At 40.1% G+C, this 23,184-nt stretch overlaps 1 protein-coding gene across 4 annotated transcripts in view; it reads right to left on the reverse strand.

Annotated features, from left to right (window-relative positions):
* CTCF (CCCTC-binding factor) overlaps nucleotides 1-23,184 on the reverse strand; it is a 45,471-nt gene that overhangs the window by 3,107 nt on the left and 19,180 nt on the right. For 2 of the 4 annotated variants that reach the window (XM_004459681.5, XM_058279851.2), the window contains exons 3-10: nucleotides 14,329-15,118; nucleotides 13,704-13,874; nucleotides 9,663-9,796; nucleotides 8,143-8,263; nucleotides 7,220-7,369; nucleotides 4,688-4,848; nucleotides 4,040-4,222; nucleotides 3,338-3,473 (exon numbers count right to left, since the gene is read on the reverse strand). In XM_004459681.5, the coding sequence (XP_004459738.1) occupies nucleotides 3,338-3,473; nucleotides 4,040-4,222; nucleotides 4,688-4,848; nucleotides 7,220-7,369; nucleotides 8,143-8,263; nucleotides 9,663-9,796; nucleotides 13,704-13,874; nucleotides 14,329-15,109 (1,837 nt within the window). In that variant the 5' untranslated portion in view covers nucleotides 15,110-15,118. Of the gene's footprint in view, nucleotides 1-531; nucleotides 3,021-3,337; nucleotides 3,474-4,039; nucleotides 4,223-4,687; nucleotides 4,849-7,219; nucleotides 7,370-8,142; nucleotides 8,264-9,662; nucleotides 9,797-13,703; nucleotides 13,875-14,328; nucleotides 15,119-23,184 lie in introns of those variants that run through there. The other 2 variants (XR_011646287.1, XM_023589157.3) reach the window with 2 other exon arrangements.

Consider the following 23,184-nt stretch of genomic DNA (forward strand, 5'->3'; position numbering starts at 1 on the left):
AGAAGAAAATTAAAAGACACATAAATAACATTTTGTGAATGTTATATTATACATATAATATATATATTTGTTATATTCTTATTTTTTTATTGAGAAAAGCCCATTTAAAAATGCTTTTACTGTAATAATTGTTATCAGCATTAATGTAAGTGATACTGTGGCAGAATTAAGCAAATCAACTTGAATACTATTATTCACATTTTACGTAAGTGAAGCAAGTCACTGGATCTTTTTTCTTTTAGCTTCAGACCTCAGAATATGGGGTTTCAAATTCTTAGAAGCAACTCCATCTTAAACCAATTATTTAACAAAACCACAAAAGAGTATTTAAGTTGAAAATAAAACAAATGTTCCCTCCAACTACTACACATAAAGCAGAACATTAAACCTGAGGTGGACCTGTGAAGACGTGGTCTTGCTTATCTGGCGGGGGTGGTGGTGGTGGTAGTGTGTGTGTGTGTACAAGAAAGAAATTCTTAATGCATTACAAAGTCCTAATTACTAGGATAAATAGCAAGACTTCTTTTGGGATTTTTAATTTTTTTTTTTCTTTTTTCTTTTTTAAAGGCCAAGTTTTTGGACTTAATTGAATTCTGTTATACCAGGCCCAATGGCCCATTCCTGCTTTAGCTGTCTCCACCTTGATAAAATAAGTGATACATAAAAAGAACTATTGTAGAAAGAACACTGACCTGGAGTCAGATGTGGCTTTGTGCCCCTAGATCTCCTCTAGCTATGTGACTTGAGGCAAATGACCACACCTCAGTCTCCTTGGGTACCTGTATAGCACTTCCACTTCATAGGAATTTAGGGATCAAAAGGATTGAGACAAGGCGTGCAATCATGCTTTCTAAGCTATACTGTTCTACAGAAACACGGCTTTTATTTATATTGTATATCTCAATTTAAAAATTTTCCATTATTTCATTTAATCTTCACTACACTGAAATAAGAGTACACTCATTTTATAAACAAGAAACTAAGTGATCTACAAGGCAGAGCTGAACCACAGCAGGTAGAATTCAAACCCATGATCTCAAGTTTGGCGCCCTTTCTGCTAATCACACCTGCAGGCATTTATAAACAGTCTCCCCAATCTCTGAATTGTACACTGCCCACATTCCTACAAGAAGCACAAGTTATACACATTCTTTCTCTGAAACTAACTGTTTAAATGTAGGGATCTGTGGATAAATTTTTGATCATCAGGACAAACTGCCTTATTTGTCAAATGACTAAATCCTATGGGAAAATGTGGGAAAACATACTGATACATGGCAGTGTGTCAAAAAAGATGCTTCCCTGCTGAACTAACTCAAGCCCCCTATTGCCTAAGTTGGCCTGATGCCTAGAAAACTAAACAAATTTAGTCTTGAGGGAGAAGCACACAAAGAAAAAGGTATTTAATAGGGTCAAAGACTTATAAGCTTGGAGAGATTTTGGCAAAAAAAGCAGTGAAAATAACAGTAGACTCTGTGAATGGCCAACAGGCAAAAATTCTGGATCAGGAAAATGTGTCTGCATGGCTTTCATCAACAGTGGGATATAAGTTCAGTCTGACTTCTATTTCCCCAGGAGAGATAAAGAAACACTAGGTACAAGGCCCAGAACTAAACTCTGTGCTCTACTAATCAGCAGGGCAGAAGACAAAAAGAACTGTAGAAATCTACTAGGGACCACTGATAATCTCTCCAGCCTAAAGATGCTTCTGGGGAAGTACAATTAGTAGGGAGTGAAGGTGCCTTGTTGCCAGGTTCAGATGAACCACAGAAGTAAACATGGCAGTACCAGGAGAAAGAACGGTACGGAACAGAAGCTCTGCAACTAAGAGTAACTTCAGGGATTCCCAAGCTTAGGGCTATCCACAGATCACTGGCAGTATTTGGAGCCTTCTGACATTCACTGATGGTTTTTGATAGTCCATGGCAGTAATTTCTTAGCTAAACAAAGGGACCCCACAAAGATTCTCAGGAAAAGGTGGTATGCTTTTATTTAAATTATGCAAATTGAAATTTTAAAGGAAGCATACTTAAAATCCAGTGACTGAAGAACAACTGCTTAAAATAGATTTTTCACTAAAAAACGCAAAATTATGCTTGTTTACTGGGAGAATATTATCCCAGAAAATGTCAGAGTTCTGAATATCCAAGTGAAGGCCTGTTAAAATAAACAAGATTCAACAAAAAAACAAAAGGGTTCTTGCTACAGATCTAAATATAAAAAAAATAGTGCTTCAGGTTGATGAAAAAGTTTTGGGTAATGCACGGTGGTGATGGCAGCACAATATTACATATGTAATTAAGAACAATGAATTACACACATTAAAGTGGTTAAAATGTGAAATTTTGTGTTGCAGAAGTTACCACAATAAAAAAACAACAACGTTCATCAGTATATTTTACAGTAAAAATTAATCAAGTCACTGAAATTCTTTAAAACTGCTCTCCTTTTCTTTCCACTGTTGCTATTAACAAAAAATGCAGAAGGTAAAATGAGGAGTCACTAAGAAATACATTAGGAACCATCTATAGTCTCTCCAGTCTAACGGTGTTTTTGAGGAAGTAATTCTAATAAACAAAATTCCTCTATATGTTTTTCCATAAAAATCTTAAATCTCTAGTCATAGATGTGCCCTTCTCACCTGAGTGCCAGTAACCCAGTATCCACATTATAGAATCCAATAATTTTGAACATGTATCTGTGATCAAATGTGACTCCCAAATTACCAAGACTCTTGTCCTCCCTCCCTCTTAATGAGGCTGAACATCTCTAAGCATGCCTGGATTTCAAGACTGAAAAGACAAAGAACGCCCCAAAGAACATCAACAGTAGGAAAATAGACAAGATTTTAAATTATAAATGGAGAGGAAAGGTAGGAAGGGAAAAGCTGACCTTAACTGATTTGATGAACACATCTCAAGGTTAGGCTGACACAGGCAGTCAAACCGTAAGCTGGTCAAGATGCTTAAGCAACCTTCTTCATGTCCATTAGATTCATTGCTCAAATCTAGACCAGCTTCCTAAATGTAAAAGTTATAAACATAGAGGAGAAACTCTGCTGGCCTTAGAAGATGACTAATTTGAGAACTTCATATATGCTATTGAGTAAAGACATTAATTTTGCTTTGGATTTAACTGAACATAGCATATAAGATACTACTGAGCACTGGGATGCCAAGAGGGAAAAAGAAAAGAAAATTTAACCCAGGAATAAACTAAATACTGCTGTAAATACATACAGACACACAAATGTACATACATGCATACATTCATAAACTGGAAACGGGGGACCAAAATCTGTCATGTGTAACTAATATCAAGAAAACAGGCCACTTACCACTGTCAGAAGAGTCTTCTTTTTTAGAGCGCATCTTTCTTTTTCTTCCACGTTTACTCTTCTTCGTTTCTCCTCCATTTTCCCCTTCTACGCCATCTGGGCCAGCACAATTATCAGCATGCCTTGCCATGGTGTTCTAACAAAAGGAACAAAACCCTCTTTCATATTACTACAAAAGCTAAGATCAAGGTGACAAAATTGGAAGTTTGCTTTATTTTAATAATGTCACACTTGGGGGGGTGGGGGAGGTATCCACATAAAGACTGAACATCCTGGTATCTGCTACACATGTCAAGCATGCTCTTTCCATTTAGAGGGACTAGTCTCAATCTGGACTAGAGTCAGAGAAGAACACCTCAGAAAACAAGGCTGAGTGCTCTGAGGAAAGGCTCAGCATCCTGCTGGCTGGAGGAAGCAGGGGAATACCAGAACAGCTCCCTGTCCTGTGCAGACCTAACAAGGGGGCTCTAGGAAAGACCAAAGGTGTGGGATGGGGGGGGCAGTTTTCAATTCACCTAAGGTAATTACTTTAAACAATCAGATCTACTCAAAGATAGTGGGTTCTCCATCAGTAGGAGGGTTCATACATGGCGAGAACCCTCTAGCCCGGGGCTGCTCTTTACAAACAACAGACCATCTCTGTGTTTATTACCTTAGTGGAACAACTGACCTTAGTAGGAGAAATGAAGTTTTGACCCTTACCCGACGTGTAAATGTTTTCCCACACTTAGAACAGACAAAGGCTGCAGGGACAAAGTTGGGATCATGGTAGCGTTTGAAGTGCATGTCAAGGAGTTGTTTCTGGCGGAAGGTCTTGTCGCAGTGGCTGCAGGCATAAGGCTTCTCCCCAGTGTGGGTACGCTTGTGCATAATCATGTGCCGCTCCTGAAACAGAGCCAGTGGTTGAAGAGGCCTCAGAGTCTGGCTGCTCCCTAGCCCCTGCCTGCAGGCTAGTGGTTGACAGGCCCTTCTCACCCACAGATCTAGGTTCAACACTGCTTGCTGAGATGATAAAGTTGCTCACTCCTGCTGGGTTGCATCTCTAGCTCCCTCCCCAAGCATCATGCCCTAGGACAAGATTCTTCCTCTCTCCTTCTAGTTTTGCAGTTAATTTCCAGAGATCTTTGAGAAAGAAGCTGGTAGTTTGCATCAGGGTGAAGTAAGCTGTGACTGAATATAATACCGACTGAAGACTGGGATGATACAATTAAGGAGAATGACCTTTGACTTTGTTGACAGCTTTAAAAACACAGTTTTAAAAACAGCCCCCACAGGAGATACGTAAAAGTCATTTGATAAATCCTGACACCAAAGAGGCATCAAGTGCTTTCTAACTCTGAAGATCCCTACCTGTCTGCAAGCGTAATCACACTGGTCACACTTAAAGCGTTTCTCATTCTTGTGTGACTTCTGATGCTGGATGAGGGCATAGCGCTCATGAAATACAGCATCGCAGTAACGGCATTTCTTGCCTTGCTCAATATAGGAATGCTGCTTTCGCAAGTGGACACCTGAAAGCAAAATACAAAGCCAGGTCTAACTTGTGAAAACACAAAGAAACATGTCAACAAATTAATAATAAATTTTTTCCTGCTTCTTGAAAAAATTACTCTGGCTGCTATATAGAAAATGAATTAAGAGGAACAAGAGATGTGAGGAGACCAGTTAAGACTGTTGAAACAGAACAGGTGAGAGAAGGTGGTGGTTTAGGCAAGGGTGATGGCAATGGAGATGGAAGGAAGGAAGAACTTGTATGAGACCTGGCAAGTTGAACCAATAGGATTCAATGATTGAATGTTGAGGAAGGAAGAGGAAGGTGGGGTTAGGGATGACCTCCAGTTTCTGACTTGGAAAACTAGGTGGGTGGTGGGCCATTTACCAAGACATGGTACAGTGGAAGAGGGTCTAAGAAAGAACAAACTATGCTTGTGGTAAGGGGAAGAGGGATTTTAGACATTCAATTTTGGGTCTCTCGAATTTGAAATGACAGTGATATCAATGTAGGGATGGGGATGACAGTGATACAATAAACGCAAAGGAAAAGATCTGGAGTAGGAACAAAAGTTTAGGAGTGATTAGGATTTGACTAAGACCATGGGAACTGTGAGAACACTAAGGCAAAAAAATAAAAGTCATGTCTTCAAAAAATCTTACATTTATGGATAAGCAAAATGTGATACATACACAATGGACTATTATTATTCGGCTATAAGAAAGAATGACGTTATGAAGACGCTGCAACACGGAAGAACCTTGAATAAATCATATTTAGTGAAACAAGCAAAGCACATAAAGACAAATATTGTATACTATCACTGTAAGAGGTGACTAGAAATAGCAAAGTCACAGAAAGAAAGAAGACTGGAGGTTACCAAAGAATGGAGGCTGGGGGGAATGGGGGGTATGTTTGGAAAATGAAGGGAAAAAGAAAAAAGGAAAAGAAATCTAACATTTAAGGCCACTGAGAAGAAAAGGGTTAAAACAGAGCAGGCTGAGAAGTAAGAAGAAAACCAACAGGATACAGGACCATGGAACCCAAGGGAAGAAAGTGTTTTAAGGATGGGGGGTGGAATTGACCAAGACAAATGCTGCTACTAAGAGATCAAGTAAGATGGCGAGTTGAATGTTCACTCCATTTAGTCATGTAGGATCATGAGTGATCTTAGCAAGAGTTACTTTACTGGAGGGCTGGCAGTAAAAGTAGGAAATGAGAAACAGAAGACTGTGAGAGCTTTAATTCTTCAGGAGGGTTGGCTGCGGGGAAGCAGCTATGGCTTAAGTGATTTGGCTCCTGTTTACCATACAAGAGGTCCAGGGTTCGATTTCCAGGGCCTCCTGGTGAAGGCAAATTGGCCCATGTGGAGAGCTGGCCCATGTGGAGTGCTGGCACAGCAAGATGACACAACAAAGAGAGACAGAGGAGAGACAAGAAGAGACACAGCAGACCAGGGAGTTGAGGTGGCACAAGAGATTGAGCACCTCTCTCCCACTCTGGAAGGTCCCAGGATCGGTTGCTGGTGCCACCTAAAGAGAAGACAAGCAGACAGAGAAGAACACACAGCAAATGGACACAGAAAGCAGACAGCAAGCACAAAATAATGAAGGGGGCGGCAGGGGGGATAAATAAAGAAATCTTAAAAAAAAAAACGTTGGCTGGGAAGGAAATTAGACTTAAACCTAAAGGGGGAAGACTTCTTTTTTTTAAAGGATTTATTTATCTCCACTGCCTCCCCCACTCCCCTGTTGCCTGCTCTCTGTGTCCATTTGCTGTGTGTTCTTCTCTGTGTGTTTATATTTTCATTAGGCAGCTCGGAAAATCGGGAGAGAGGTGATCACTCTCCTGCGCCACCTCAGCTCCCTGTTCTCCTACGTCTTCTTATTGTCTCTCCTCTGTGTCTCTTATTGTGTCATCTTGCTGTGCCAGCTCTCCACGTGGGCCAGCACTCTGTGTGGGCCAGCTTGCCATGTGGGCCAGCTTGCCCTCACCAGGAGACCCTGGGCATCGAACTTTGGACCCCTAAATGGTAGATGGGAGCCCAACTACTTGAGCCACATCCATTTCCCGAGGGGGAAGACTTTAATCATACTATGTCACTTCCCTATTTGGAGAACTTTAACTTTACCAAATGAACTCTATTTCCTACTCGTGCAGTTCCCGTTAACTTAAAGATGCGCTATATCTAGGATAGAATATTGTGGCCTGGCTGCAGTGAAGAAAAAGAAGATAGGAAAATACAGCAGCTAACCAACAGCTTAATTAAGTGACCGGATATTTACATATAGAAAACTTTAAGAATCAGACAGCGAAGCCATTTATGGTTCTTGTATTTTCACAAATCTTCAAAGGATTTTTTCCACCTGTCACTAATGGAATCTACTTACCCAAATCACTTTTTCGGGCTATGACGGTGTCACAGTGGGGACAGTGAAATTTGGCCACATTTTCTGTGTGCTTCTGTAAAATGTGCATCTTCATGGTACCACTCTGGGTAAACCGAGCATGACAAATATAACATTCATAAGGTTTTTCTCCTTAAAAGGAAATATAGAATGAACAAGTTTAAATAAATGAATACCATAATTTAAATGGAGGGTAATTCAGGTGGCAGATATGCTAAGTTGCACATAGAATCTAGAGGTCTTACTCAGAAGGCTGAGGCCAGGGCTCAGAGCCACTGCCCTGCTCATGCCTATCTTTAGAGATGGCAAACACATCCTGAACTGCTGCTGATCACCTCTGCTCTACCTACCTCTGCTCTACCCAGTCCTTCATATCAAAAAAAGAGTCATTACTACAGCAATGCTTACCTTTGGGGGAGAGTAGATGGGAATGACAAGAGAACCTATAAGTTTTTCTTTGTAGGAAAAGATAGTGCTTAAAGAAACTGAACAAGTTAGGGCAGGTACTCTATATAGACTTTTTCTAAAACATTTTTACATTTTATTTCTCCCTCAAAAGTATCATTATCATTGCAGGGAGTGGGTGTAGCTCAAGTGGATAAATGCCTGTTTCCCACATAAAAGGTACTGGGTTCAATCTCCAGTACCTACCCTTAAAAAAAAAAGAAAGAAAAAAGTATCATTACATAAAAGCTCAAGTTGAACAAAACAATCCATTCCCTAATATGTATTTAGAAAAATAAATTCAGAAATATGCCAAAGACACATTTTTCAATTATACACTACTTTCTTGCCAGTCTTCTGTTCAGGTAAATAATGGGGACAAGTGGTGGTTTATAGGGTCCCATGGGAATCACTGAAAAGCAGCTAGCTCATCAATATAACATGAAAAGGAGGAGTCCTACCTGAATGGGTTCTCATGTGCCTTTTCAGCTTGTATGTGTCCCTGCTGGCGTAACTACACAAGCTGCATTGGAATGGACGCTCTCCAGTATGCGAGCGTATATGACGTTTTAATTTGCTGACCTGAAAATGAAAGCAGTCAAACCTCTTACACATTTCTGTTAACAAAGACTGTAACATGAGCACTGTTGGTTGGGCACAAAAGCTTATATTTTAAGCACTTAAATTAAGAATGCATAGAAAGTCTGAAAGATATTTCTTCTTCATTATTCATAAACTTTTTTACTCAAATCCATATCATAATCCAAAGGAAGGCAGTAAATGGATAGGAGTATAGATGAGTTAAGTCTGGTTATTATTAATAATTGTTTAAACTGGATGGCAGGCACATGGGGTTTTATTATACTATTCCCTCTATACATTTGACTATTTCCATAATAATTTAAAAAGAATCCCATTTATGGATAACTTTTCTTCTGAATTCTGAATCTGAATTAACATGTATTCTAATTCCCCTCACCCTCACATCCTATCAACAGCATTTCCTAGACAGGCCAGGCTTCAGTGGTCTCTCATTTATCTTCTTCATCACTGACTATGCTTTTAGCCTCTGACTAGTACCTTTTGCCTGAAACAGTGACTTTCATACTTGATTCTAAGAAGTACTTTGAGCACGCACTAAAGTTTGCTTTGAAATTTTATACTGTTCAAATTTTAATAAAAAACCTTGCATTCATAATGCAGATTTCCACACACTTTAAGTGGTAAAATAACAGTCCCTTTCTCCCCAGACTTACCTCCTTTATCACATATTAAATTACTTTGTGTGCGAGGATCCATCCATTCCAATAAGCTGTTTATTCCTAATTTTACACTGTCTTCATTTACTATATAATAAAACACAATAGCAAAAGCCCCCTTTCTTTTTCCCCCCCCAAAACTCCTTAATCATTCATATTTACAGTTCTGGTTGGAATTTAGAATTTAAAATGCCTCTTCATTTACTCGTGTCCTTGGGAAAAGTAGGTGAAGTTTTCTTCATAAGGGTTTATGTGTGTTTGTTTTGGTTCAGTTTGTCCCTACATCATGTTGTTGCTAATTTGTGTATACTTATCTTGTATCTGGTCACCTGACTGAACTCTTACTGCTCTTAAGTTTTTCAGTTGATATTCTTGGATTTTCTAGGCAAGCAAATGTCTATAATAGTTTTGACCTTCCACTTAAAATTCATTTTTAATTTTATCCCATTGGCTAGGATTTCCAGTATAACAATGAAATAAAAACAGTGAGACTGGATCTCTTGTCTTGCTCCTGATTTTAATGGGAATGTTTCCTATTTCAGTGCTAGTTAGGAAGAGTTTATTACAGGTTTCTGGTATACACGCCTTCATCAAGAAGTTTTCTTCTACTTGCTAAGACTTTAAACAGGTAATGAGTACTGAATTACTGTTGGGTATTTTTATATCCTCATACTGGAATCATGGTCTACCTGAGAGGTATTAACAATGAGCTGAATACTCACTTCTACACTGGCATAATCGCACATGGAACACTTAAATGGCTTCTCATGGGTGTGTTTGTAACGACGATGCCGCACCAATTCTCCACTGGTCACAAAGGCCATGTCACAGTCTGGGCACTTGTGAGGACGAGTACCTAGAGAAAGGAGGACATAACAGGAAGAACAACATCAAGGGCACAGGTTCATAGAATAGAGTTCAACGTGCAATGCACGACTGCTGCATGAGGTTAGATCCTGGTCATCCTACCAACTTTGCAACAATGTGAGAGTGGCTTCAAAAGAGATGGGAGGGCCCAATTGATCTTTACAATATTAACCCAAGAATATTAGAAACGTGTGCCAGCATTTAGCTTCTCTTCACTATCCATCTGAATTTGCTGCCTTTGAATACAAAATCCTTCTTGTCCCTACACTGTAAATATTCTTGTCATTATGGATTACAAGTTTACAGAAACACCATTCTCTTTCTATCCTTTATGAAAAATACCAAACACCTTTTATATACCTTGATGTTTTATCAAGTACACATCAAAGAACTAATAGTTATCTGACTTGCGACCCCTCTGCTCATCAAATCTTACTGTGTTAAGACTATACGGGGGAAATGGACTTGGCCCAGTGGTCAGGGTGTCCGTCTACCACATGGGAGGTCCGCGGTTCAAACCCCGGGCCTCCTTGACCCGTGTGGAGCTGGCTCACGCGTAGTGCTGATGCGCGCAAGGAGTGCCCTGTCATGCAGGGGTGTCCCCCGCGTAGGGGAGCCCCATGGGCAAGAAGTGTGCCCCATAAGGAGAGCCACCCAGTGCGAAAGAAAGTGCAGCCTGCCCAAGAACGGCACCACACACGCACAGAGAGCTGACACAAGATGACGCAATAAAAAGAAACACAGATTCCCAGTGCTGCTGATAAGGATAGAAGTGGTCACAGAAGAATACACAGCGAATGGACACAATGCTGACAACTGGGGGGGGGGGGGGGTTGGGAGAGGAAAAAAAAAACCTATACAGGGAAGCGGTTGTGGCTCAACAGGTAGAGTGTCTGCCTACCATATAGGAGGTCCAGGGTTCAGTATCCAGGGCCTCCTGACCTGTGTGGTGCGCTGGCCCACATGCAGTGCTGCTGTGCACAAGGAGTCCCATGCAGTGCAGGGGTTGTGCAAGGAGTGCATCCCGAAAAAGCTGCCCTACACGAAAAAAGTGCAGCCTGCCGAGGAGTGGTGCTGCACACATGGAGAGGTGACACAGTAAGATGATGCAACAAAAAAAGCGACAGTTTCCCGGGCCCCAAGACAAGAATGCAAGTGGACACAGAATACACAGTGAATGTGCAGAGAGAGGAGACAACGGGGGCGGGAAAGGGGAGAGAAATAAATCTAAAAAAAAAAAAAAAAAAGACTATACATAAACCATGAGGAGGTGCAGGTAGAAGGAAAGGAAAGGCAACAAAGAAAGAAAGGAAGAAAGCAACTATACATAAAGACCATGAGGTTGTCCATATTCTGGAGGTATTCTGGGGTTTTTTATTTTTAAATATAAACATACTAGCTTGTTTTCTATATAAACTGGTTTTGATAAGATGTTCCAAAGGTTTATCAAAGGCTTTGAAAATAGTATCACTTTTTACGTGATTTAAACACATTTCAAACATCTATATGTAATATCCAATGATGTGAATGTCAATTATTCTAAACATTTTTATGAACAGACCCTCTATTTTTTTTCCTCACTGAAAGAATTTTAGTGTTTTTAATACACCCTCACAGAGTAGGCCCATGACATAACTGATTACTTTAGGAGCCTGGATCTTCTCTAGCCACTTTATGTTGTGTGACAGAGATTATGTTTTTATTATTATTATTGAAATAATGAAAATGCTCTATTAATGACTGAAGTGATGAATGCACTTCATCACTTAATAACTATCTGATTAGACCAGATATCAATGACTGCACATTTTGGATGAACTGTATGCTTTATTAATATGCATCAATAAAATTGGATAGGAAGGAAGGAAGGGAGGAAGGAAGGAAGGGAGGGAGGGAGGGAGGGAGGGAGGAAGGAAGGAAGGAAGGAAGGAAAGAAGGAAGGAAAGAAGGAAGGAAGGAAGGAAGGAAGGAAGGAAGAGAGGAAGGAAGAGAGGAAGGGGAAGGAAAGGAAAGGAAAAGAAAAGAAAGGTGACAGCCATACACAGTTCTGTTTTCATAGACTATTATTAAGAAAAATAGACCATCTGTAATTGTGGGATGCAGGCAGGGATATGTTAAGGGTGACAGAAAGGTCCTAAGCTCTAAAACGGAAGGAAATCCTCCCTCTGAGAATGGAATTAGACAGTCACAATGTAATGAATGGGACCAGGCATCTACATAAATGATTCTCCCAGAGACTGAAGAGAACCCTGGAGAGGGAAGAGTGATTGGAATATGATAGTAACAAAGAAACTCCAAGGAATGTTCACATGCTCAATCAATTTGCTTCTTTAGTACCACTGAGGATATAGGAATGAAGGACAGAGTTGTCTGCGAAAAATGTAGTCTGATGGTACAAGAGAAGGAAAAGCGCCTCCATCTCAGTTAGGACAAGGTAAGATGAAAAACAAAAACTGTCTATATTAACCCAATACCATTCAGAGGAGAGAAAAAGATGTGTGTCTTTAGACAAAAGCATGGCAATTAGGAAATAGGTAGACACTGCTGTGGGGCAGGGATTTTCATCCAGTTGTATCACATGCCCACCTATGTCCTTCTGCTCAAAGTCTATGCTCACTGAGCCACTTTTCAGTTGTTATGGCATCCTGACATATCTAAGAGAATTCCCTCGATTGCAATACAACTTCATCTAGTAAACGAAAACATATGTTCCTCACTATAATCTAATAATCTCTGATACTTTGCTGATACTCTGATACCTTGTGTGTTTGGTTAGTATGAAGCAGTCCTGCCAAATCAGCTCTGGGTAAATGAACAGAACTGAACTTATTTTCAAAGCAGAGGACCAGATCATGACATATGGTGCCCAGATCAAGGCACTCCCATCTTGGGAAGTCCATCATGGTGGTCCACAGCTCTTACTTAGTCATATGCCCTTGTCATAATGCCTTCAAATTACCAAATAAACTATATTATTAAGTATCTGAATAGAAACTAGGGAGATTCTGAAAAGACATTAGTCAAGAAAATATTACTGCAAAGTATACTGCTTATAATACCCCTAGATCATGCTTATCTGATGAGCAGCACAGCAAACCAACCAAAATTGTCATCATGTAAGATGAGGGTGGAGAATCTGAACAGAGGAAACTTATTCTGCATGAAAAATTAGGAAAGAAGAAGTTTTATTGTTAGCTCTCATAGCCAAGTGTCAAAAACAGAAAAGTACGAAGAGCCTAGAAGAGAGCTTAAAGAGAGCTCCAGTATACAGCGTCCCTCCACGTCATTGAGCTTCTGGGACCTGGCCATAGCCAACATGAAGCTAATTAGAACTTCTAAACACCGTATTAAAGTGTGTGTGGAGCTTGGACAAATAAAGGTATGAAATGTCGGAATGAATCATGTAGCAAATCCTTAAACTCTTCATTCCCAGTTTATGAATTACTAATCTTCCTTGAAATCAAACAATCAGAAACAGAAAATGCCATGGTTTTTTACCAAGGTTGGATTTCACTACCTAATGATTTTTTCATAGTGCCTGGCATTTGTTGCCTAGCACTTTCTGGAGTCATTTTTTATCATCTTGGTTTAGAACCATAGTAACACAAAAGAAATGTTTTCAGGAAATATTCCAGGTCAATTATCATAAATAGCTTTTCCCCCCAGATCACCATCCTTATATAATTTAGATTATTTTCCACTAAATTTTCTTTACATTTGTCTATAATGAAGTCAATTTGCTTACAACAAAATCAAGATTACAAAAAAAACTTTCTTCTTTAATTTCCTGCTGGAGCGAACTAGGATGAGACTTAAACCCCACATTTTAACCTTTGCTATGTTGTAGGGGAAAAGGTAGAGTTCATATCCCGGTCCTCAAAACTCTTATCCAGCACCTGTGTGCGTGTTAAGGTGATTCCTCAGGAGAGTGACTGTTCTGAATGCCCTGCCACAGAGATGGCACTTATGTGGTCGCTCATCAGTGTGACTTTTCATGTGACGATCCAAATTTGAACGCCGTGGACAGGTATAACTGCAGAGCTCACATTGGAATGTCTTTTTTACACCTACAGGGGAAAAAAAAAAGTTATTGTAGGGTTTCAAAGTTTAATCTTAAATTTCTACAAATATATTTCATTAGCCTGTATAAGTAAATACAGTCTAAGTGATAATAAGTCACAATTACATCATGCCACATAATAGATTTACTTCTTTCTCTTCAGGTCTTTAAAAAAAAAAAGAGCACTCCCAGGGGAGCAGATGTAGCTCAGTGGTTGAATGCCTGTTTCCCATGTACAAGGTCCTGGGTGCAATCCCTGGTATCTCCTTAAAAAAAAAAACAACAAAAAAACAAAAACGGAAAAAGAAAAAGGTTTTCTAGATTGGCCAAGAAGACTGGCACCTACAAAATATTCTCTTAAAAATTCCTATTTACTTTAAAATAAAATAACTTGCAGTGTGCACTGTTTTGTGTTATTCCAAAATGGTTTTATGAGATTATAATGGAAAAATTCGCTTTACCTTTCTTTTTAATTTTTGTTGGCTTTGGTGGCTTCATGTTACCAACCACTTTCTCTGCATTAACCTCCGACAGCAGTCCCTCCTGCTGTTCTTCCTCAAAATCGTAGACAGACACATCCACATCTTTGCCCTCTTCAGTGTAACGTAGTTTGCTCTTTTTGGTTTTCTTTGTTTTTTTGGCTGGTGGCTGATAGTCTGGGTCTTTTTGCCAACTAGGATCTTCCTGAGGCGGAAGTTCCCCTTGTTCTAGTGTTTCTACCTCTCCATTGGCCCCCACTTTCACCACCTGAAACCCTTCAGGCAAAGGTAAGGTGTGACATATCATGGGTTCACTTTCTGCAAGGCCCTCTTTTGACACTTCATTCTCATAAGCCCCCTGAAGTTCTTCCACTGAAGTGGTAGCAACAGGGACAGTCACAGGAACAGGTACTTGAACAAGCTGAAGCTCTCCTATGTTTATGGGCTGTTCTTCCATATTTACAACCTGTAAGGTTATGATCTGGGTATCATCCACAGCAGCTTCTGCTTCTGGAGCCACTGTACCCTCCATTACTTCAGTCTTCATCTGAAGAAGGGTGGGATCCAGCTGTTCCATCATTACCATCTGTACACTGCTATTGACATCCTGGACCACCTCACCCCCATCCGTCTGATTTTGGGGAAGGTGGCAAGTGTCCTCCTCCTGTCCCCCTTCCCGGCGTCTCTGGTAAGTCTTTCTCTCCTTTCCTTTAATGAAAGTTTCGGACTCTTCCACAATGGCTTCAACGGCCTCACCTTCCATTTCCCCTTCCTTTATTAAGGGAGAACACAGATTATTATTTTTTTAAAAAAAGATGTCTAAATGAAAACATAACACAATACATTTTAAAATAAAAAGACCCCAATGGATGAATTAGGCATCAATGGTTGTTAACATTACAAAAAGACATAACAGATATTATGTGACTCCTGATGAAGGAACAAAATACCACCTAGGAAGCAGTCTTGCTCAACAAAACAGAAAAAAAATGGAAACTTATCAAGCCACTAGATCCAAATACTATTTAACAGGAAACTGGTAACACACAGGGTGCTAACTTTCACTACAGGGATAAAATCAGTGAAATCCAGACTAAGGGAAAATCTAAAGGAAAACCATCCAGGTTCTTTTGTAAATAATATTTCTAGGAGAAAAAAATGGGAAGAATGAAGAGAAAACCTTATAGATGAGTGGTTCTCAACCTAGGACAATTTTGCCTCCAGTGGACATTTGGCAACATCAAGACATTTTTGGTTGTTGTGACTGGCATGCTATATGCTACTGGCATCTAGTGGGTAGAGACCAGAGATGCCACTAAACACCCCACAATGCACAGGTTAGTCCTCTATGAAGTATTATCTGGCCCAAAATGTCAATAATGGGAAAAGGACTTGGCCCAGTGGTTAGGGCATCCGTCTACCACATGGGAGGTCCGCGGTTCAAACCCCGGGCCTCCTTGACCCGTGTGGAGCTGGCCCATGCGCAGTGCTGATGCACGCAAGGAGTGCTGTGCCACACAGGGGTGCCCCCTGCGTAGGGGAGCCCCACGTGCAAGGAGTGCACCCGTAAGGAGAGCCGCCCAGCGCGAAAGAAAGTGCAGCCTGCCCAGGAATGGCGCCGCCCACACTTCCGCCCACACTTCCCGTGCCACTGACGACAACAGAAGCAGACAAAGAAACAAGACCAGCAGCAAACAGACACAGAGAACAGACAACCGGGGAAGGGGGTAATTAAATAAATAAATAAATAAATCTTAAAAAAAACAAAAAAAACAAAAACCAACAAAAAACAAAATGTCAATAGTGCTGAGGTTGAGAAACAATGAAATAGACAAAAGAGATTTAAAAGACATAGCAATGAATCACAATAGAGATCTTCTTTGGATCCTGATTCAAACCAACAAATTGTTTAAAAAAAAAAAAAGTGAGACAATTAGAAAGTTTAACGGATTGGATATGTACTAGTTATTAAAGAATTATTAACAAAACTAGTTTAAATGATACATTTCCTTTATTTATAAATATACAGAGGGCTTTACAGTTTTTAGGCTAAATTCTACAGAAAATATACTCTGTCATAGTGTTTTTTTTTTCCCCTTTTTGCCAGAATCAGAACTTGGATTTGGACTCCAAGATTCCAGAGCTTGCAGTCACTAAACAACAACACCTCTTTTTTAAAAAATATATTTTTCTCCCTGCGTCTCTCTCTTTTTTTTTTAAGATTTTATTTTTCTCTCCTTCCCCACCCCCCACCCCAGTTGTCTGTTCTCTGTGTCTATTTGCAGCATGTTCTTCTTTGTCTGCTTCTGCTGTTGTCAGCAACACCGGGAATCTGTTTCTTTTTGTTACGTCATCTTGTGTCAGCTCTCTGTGCGTGCAGCACATTCCTGGCGCTGGGCGGCTCTCCTTATGGGGCACACTCCTTGCGTGTGGGGCTTCCCTACGCGGGGGCACCTCTGGGTGGCACGGCACTCCTTGTACACATCAGCACTGCACGTGGGCCAGCTCCACACGGGTCAAGGAGGCCCGGGGTTTGAACTGCAGACCTCCCATGTGGTAGACGGACGCCCTAACCACTAGGGCAAGTCCACTTCCCAACAACAACACCTCTTGTGTCACGCCATAAATTTAACATTCATGTATCCCTCACCACTATGGGACACTGAGTTTTCTGAGTACAGGTACACATCTAACAAGTAGCTTTTTACCTGCCTGCACTGTGCCCAGGTTTGGTAAGCACTCAATAAATGCTAACTTAATTGAATCTATAATAAAAAACAGAAGGAAGGGAAGGACGGAGTAAGGAGGGAAGAAGAGTCATAGTTTCTGGCTCTAACATCCTGTGAGTACTGAGAGTACCGAAATACCTACGAATAAAATAGGTCAGAACAATCATCTAATTCAAAGTATGGTTCAAGGACCAGTAGCATTGGTATAACCCTGGAGCTTGTTCAAAACACAGAACCTCAGGCCCCACCCTGACCCACAAAATCAGAACTTGCAATTTAGTAAGATCCCCAAGTAATTCATATGTATATTAAAGTTTGAGAAGCACTACTTGACTTTATATTGTTACTCTTCACACTACATATATTATAAAAACATACATATTTTTAAAGTTTACATATATATTTTTAAGAGTGAACCTTCCCTCGCTATGAAGGTCTCAAAGTTAGTGCCTCAGCAAAGATACTAATCCAGATGCCTGGAGTTAGGAAAAAGTAAAAGCCCTGTTTATCTTAACAACAATCTCCAGAAAAGTACCCAGGACAAAGAGTAAAAAAATTCACGTTCTGAAAATACTAATGCTCACCCTGACAGGCAATCATTATATAATCCCTGGCTATTGAAATATACTCAATATAATACAACTGGTGGAGGAAAAAACATTAATCTGAGCTCTTTAGAGTGTTATAGCACACAATTTTAAAAACAGAAAAATTCATCTTGCCTACTGTTAATGTGAAAACTTAAAATGTTAGATATTGCTTGCAAATAACAAATTCAATATAAAAGAGGTTATAGAATTAGAATCTAGGTGGAAAGAGAACTTGTACAAAGGAATACAAATTGAAACCAACTGTGCTGCTTAGGGGTTGAACTGACAAGACTATTCTCTCACTGTGAAAACACACAAGGCAGAAGCTCCATGAACAACAGCATCTACTCAAGGTTTTAAAGCAGTAGCTTCAATTTTTGCAGAGAAAAACCAGACACAAAGTCACAAATCATCAACCTCTCCCACAAGCTGTGTTAGAAACATCCCCTCAAGCAGTGGATCCCCTTATTTCCTTCGGTTACTTTTTAAAAATTTTAATTTTTTATTTATTCCCCACCCCCACCCCCATTGTCTGCTCTCTGTGTGTTCTTCTGTGACCACTTCTATCCTTATCAGCAGCACCGGGATTCTGTTTCTTATTGTTGCGTTATCTTGTTGTGTCAGCTCTCCATGTATGCAGCACCACTCCTGGGCAGGCTGCACTTTCTTTCGTGCTGGGCAGCTCTCCTTATGGGGCACATTCCTTGCACGTGGGGCTCCCCTATGTGGGGGACACCCCTGCATGGCATGGCACTTCTTGCACACATCAGCACTGCTCATGGGCCAGCTCCATACGTGTCAAGGAGGCCCAGGGTTTGAACCGCGGACCTCCCATGTGGTAGGCGGACGCTCTTATCTGTTGAGCCAAATCCACTTCCCGGGACTGTCTTTTCCTAACTGCCTTACCCACTGCTAACTCCCATCCATCCCTGCCCTTCTCTTTCTTTCATCTCCTGCTTTCAAACACTCAGTTTTTTGGTTTATCATGCACACACACACACATGCCCATTCTCTTATATTCACTCTTTGCTTGAGTCTGCCAATCTTTTTAGGTACTGCCAAATCTCCTTTTAGCCTCTAAACAGGGGTTTACACATATTTCCAGGACACTCACCCACCTCCTGGATTGTTAAAATGTATTAGCTTATTAAAGAAATCTGGAAACATGAAGCACACAAAAAATAAAATATAGAGAATCACCTAACACCGGGGGTGAAATCAGTTATTTTCCCTATGTATATATATTTTTATACAGGTGAAATCATATACATACCATTTGTATATAGCTTTGCTATCCTATCCTAAGGATCTGTCCTTATTAAAAAGGTCTCTATTCCCTCCTTTAGCTCTCTGTTGTCCTTTAGATTGGCCTACCACCAAGAACCACCTGGCCAACCCAATGAACTTCCCTTCATCCTCAACCTTAGTTTTCTTGTCACCTGACAATATGGAACTCATATGACTCCTTCATGAATCTCTTTCCTTCCTTGGCTCCTGCCTTTCCTGGGTCTCTTCCTGGTCTCTGAGATTTCCTCCAGCAGTCCCTCTGAGTACGCCAAAGCTCTGTGCCTTTCTCTGTCATCACTCCTTCAGCCACCTTTTTCACTTCAGTTATTTTTAAACAGAGAGCTCTCTCAAATCCACATCTAAAATGGCATCTTTCCATGTGGATGTTTGCCTGCCACCTCCAACTCAATGACATTGGATTCTACTCTCCAATCTATCACTAACTAAACAAATGAGACTGAAAAAGAGGGGCAGTCCTCTGGGCCTCCCAGTATCACATAAAATGGAACTCTTAAGACCAGATTCTTACTCTATTCTCTCAACTCTGTGAAAAAGTAAACCTTAGGGGGAAAAAAATCTTCCTTCTTTTATCATATAGTCAACTCCTGGGTAGAGGGTGGGACAGGAGCACATTTCTTTAGACTGAGGCAATGCATCCTCTGGTACCTGAGCACTTTCCTGCCCCAGATAACTGGTCAAGTGGGAGGACACAGAGGTCTAGCCCCCGAAAGAAGTCCTGAAGTTAGCCCAGGCTTTTTTGCCACCAGTCTGACCTGCTTCCTCAGGGAAGTTACTACATCAGCCCTGCCTCTCTTGATTAAACCTTGTCTCTGACACCTCTAGGCTGCTCAAACTATTCCCATCTTAAAACTTCTCTCAACCCAACTCAACCTCACAATTTAGCATTTGCCAGCTCTTTCTTCCTTCCATGCTCAACTCCACACTAGCTGTCTCTATTCCTTTATTTCTCTTCTACTCCTGTTTACCATTCTGGCTTCTGGTCCCCAATAATCTACTGAATAGTTCTAAGGCCAGCAACAGCTCTTAATCACTAAATGCAAAGGATCTTCTTCTGCCTTATCTGACTTGACCTCTCTGTGGTACTTAGCTTTCTATTCTAGGCTTTATTCCAGAATTATGCCAGACCATCAGAAAGCTGCACACTGTTGTAGACCCTACAAAACTATTTTAACTGAATTCTGTCTTGGCATTAAGCCCTTGGCTTTCACTAAAGGATATGGGGGAGAAATTTCTTTTGGAGTTCAATGTTCAGAAAAGCTTTTTTCCACTGAGAAATTTTTTTTTCTTTTACTTGAAACCTATGTAGTAGGATCATGTTTCCATTTTTCAAGTTGGCCACATCTTGATAATTTTTTTTTTCACTCACAAACTATGTAATACTTTCTATTCTAATACGTATATTCTCAGGTTTTGACTTTTATTTATATCATTTATTATTTTTATTTCCTACAGTTCTTCAAATTCTTTGTGAAAAAGATGGGCTATAAACAAACTTGAAATTGTATATACACATACATTCAGTAAATAGAAAAGACAGAGGGAAGCGGATTAGGCTCAACTGATAAGAGCTTCCGCCTACCACATGGGAGGTCCAAGGTTCAAACCCAGGGCCTCCTGACCCATGTGATGAGCTGGCCCATGTGCAGTGCTGATGCGTGCAAGGAGTGCTGATGAGCGCAAGGAGTGCTGTGACACGCAGTGGTGTCCCCCGCGTACAGGAGCCCCACATGCAAGGAGTGTGCCCCGCGCGAAAAAAGCATAGCCTGCCCAGGAGTGGCGCTGCACACATGGAGAGCTGACACAGTATAATGAGCAACAAAGAGAGACACAGATTCCTGGTACTGCTGACAAGAATACAAGCAGACACAGAACACACAGCGAATGGACACAGAGAGCAGACAACTGGGGGGGGGGGGGGGTCGGGGAAGGGGAGAGAAATAAAAAGAAAATCTAAAAAGAAAAGATAGAAATATAAAAAGTTATGTCATTCACAATAAAATGCATCAAAATAAAAAGAACCTAAACTCAAAACCTGCAGGAACTATTTTAAGATTACAAAATTCTTCCAGGAGGCATAAAAGACTTTACCAGACATTGGATAATACTATCTATACTCATGACTGCAAAGGCGAAAGGTTGAAAAAAATGTCAATTTTTTCTACTTGATAAAGTAATTTTTAAAGCTGGTCTGAAAAATAAACAGGATATTGAGGAAAGCCACAGTAATCAATATAGTGTAGAAATGTTATCCTGGAGAAAAAAAAAAAGGCAAAACAAATCCAGAAAACAAAAGAACTTGAAAAAATAAGTAGGGCAATAGTTTTCATAAGGTTTTCATTCTGATCTCAGAATGAGGAAGGTTTTATGCTCACAAGCATAAGCAACAGAAGAAATAAGAAATGACTGAAAATTTTACATTAAAGCTAAAAAAATATTATTCTACAGAACAAAAACATGAACAAAAATGAAAAGAAAATGACTAACCAGGGAAAAATTATTTGCAACATATATATGACAAAGGATTAACATCCTTATTACATAAATACCTCTATAAAAGAGAAAGGTGGGCAAAGAACACAGATGACTCAAACAGCAGGTGAATAAGAAGAAAAAAAAAATTGAACCTCAACACTACAACATATGCAAAATGCAAATAAAAACCATGTTATAACATTTTATCTATATTAAACTGCTAAAGCAATTATTATTATTTATTTGAGAAGTTGTAGGTTTATAGAACACGCAGAAAATAGAGTTCCCATATACTCCCTTAACACCCTGCACTAGTGAAGTACATCTGTTATAACTGATGAAATAAAAAATATTATAATTGTTTTAAGACTATTTTAAAGGATAATCCCCATCACCGATCATGGTACAATGAAACCAAGCAATATCCTACTCTAGTGAAGTAACTGGTAAGATGAATTAGAATTTTTAAAAATATTCAAATTGTGATCTAGTAAGTCCATTTCAGACTTTATGTCCAGAAATAATCAAAGGTGGACAAAATGATTATAAGGACATTATTAATCAGAGTGAATAATTATAAACAAGCTAAAAGTCCAACCAGAGGGGAATAATGAAACCTGGTAAATGATGCTACATTCATGAACTGGATTAATATGCAGATATTAAAATATAATATTATGGGGGAAATGCTCATTCCTTATTGGAAAAAAAAAAAAAAGGAACAGGGAAGCAGAATGGAATAGTCATTAAAAGCTTAGGCTTGAGAAGCGGCTGTGGCTCAATCCGCTGGGCTCCCGTCTACCACATAGGAGGTTCTGGTTTGCCGTCCCAGGGCCTCCTTGTGAAGGCAAAACTGGCCTGTGCGCTGCGGAGAGCTGACACAGTAAGATGACGCAACAAAAGAGAGACAAGCAGATACAGAAAAGACGCCCAGCAAATGGACAGAGAAGAGACAGCAAAAGGAAAAGAACAAGCCGCAAGGGAGAAATAAATAAATAAATAAATAAATAAATGCATCTTGGAAAAAAAAAAAAAAAAAGCTTAGGCTCTTCAGACAGAGACCGTTCTGGGCCTAAGTTCCCTCTTTTATAAAATGGGGATAACCCTGGTATTCACTTTAGAGGCTATCATAAAGATCAAATAAAACAACACATACATAATGCCTGGCTACTGTGCTACTCTCTCTATCCTCATAAGCCCAGTGCACAGAAGGGACTCTAGACATGCTAGCCGAATAAACTTCAGATAAACCTTTCAGTTTCCTAGAATTCTAATCATAAATCTTCAATTTTCCCACAAAAATGACTCCCCTGATCAACTCCTGAATTTCTGTAGGATGAAGAACTGGTAACTGACCAAATCCGGGAATGAAGGAAAAAGAGTCAAAAAGGAACAGAACGGCCTTCCAGGCTTGTCTCTCTTACCAGTCTGTCCAGTACTTTGCTGCCAAACTAAATCTTCCTAAAATGAGGCTCCTCTGCTCAAAAACCCATGCTTGGTTGGTCATTGTATTCGTCAGCCAAAGGAGTGCTGATGCAAAATACCAGAACTGGCTTTTATATAGGGTATTTATTTGGGGTAGGAGCTTACAGATACCAGGCCATAAAGCATAAGTTACTTCCCTCACCAAAGTCTACTTCCACATGCTGGAGCAAGGTGGCTGCTGATGCCTGCTAAGGTTCACGGTTCCTGGGTTCCTCTCTTCCCAGGGCTTGCTTCTCATTCCTCTGTGTGCTTAC

Source organism: Dasypus novemcinctus, chromosome 18 (assembly GCF_030445035.2).
Source record: "Dasypus novemcinctus isolate mDasNov1 chromosome 18, mDasNov1.1.hap2, whole genome shotgun sequence".
Lineage (NCBI taxonomy): Eukaryota > Metazoa > Chordata > Mammalia > Cingulata > Dasypodidae > Dasypus > Dasypus novemcinctus.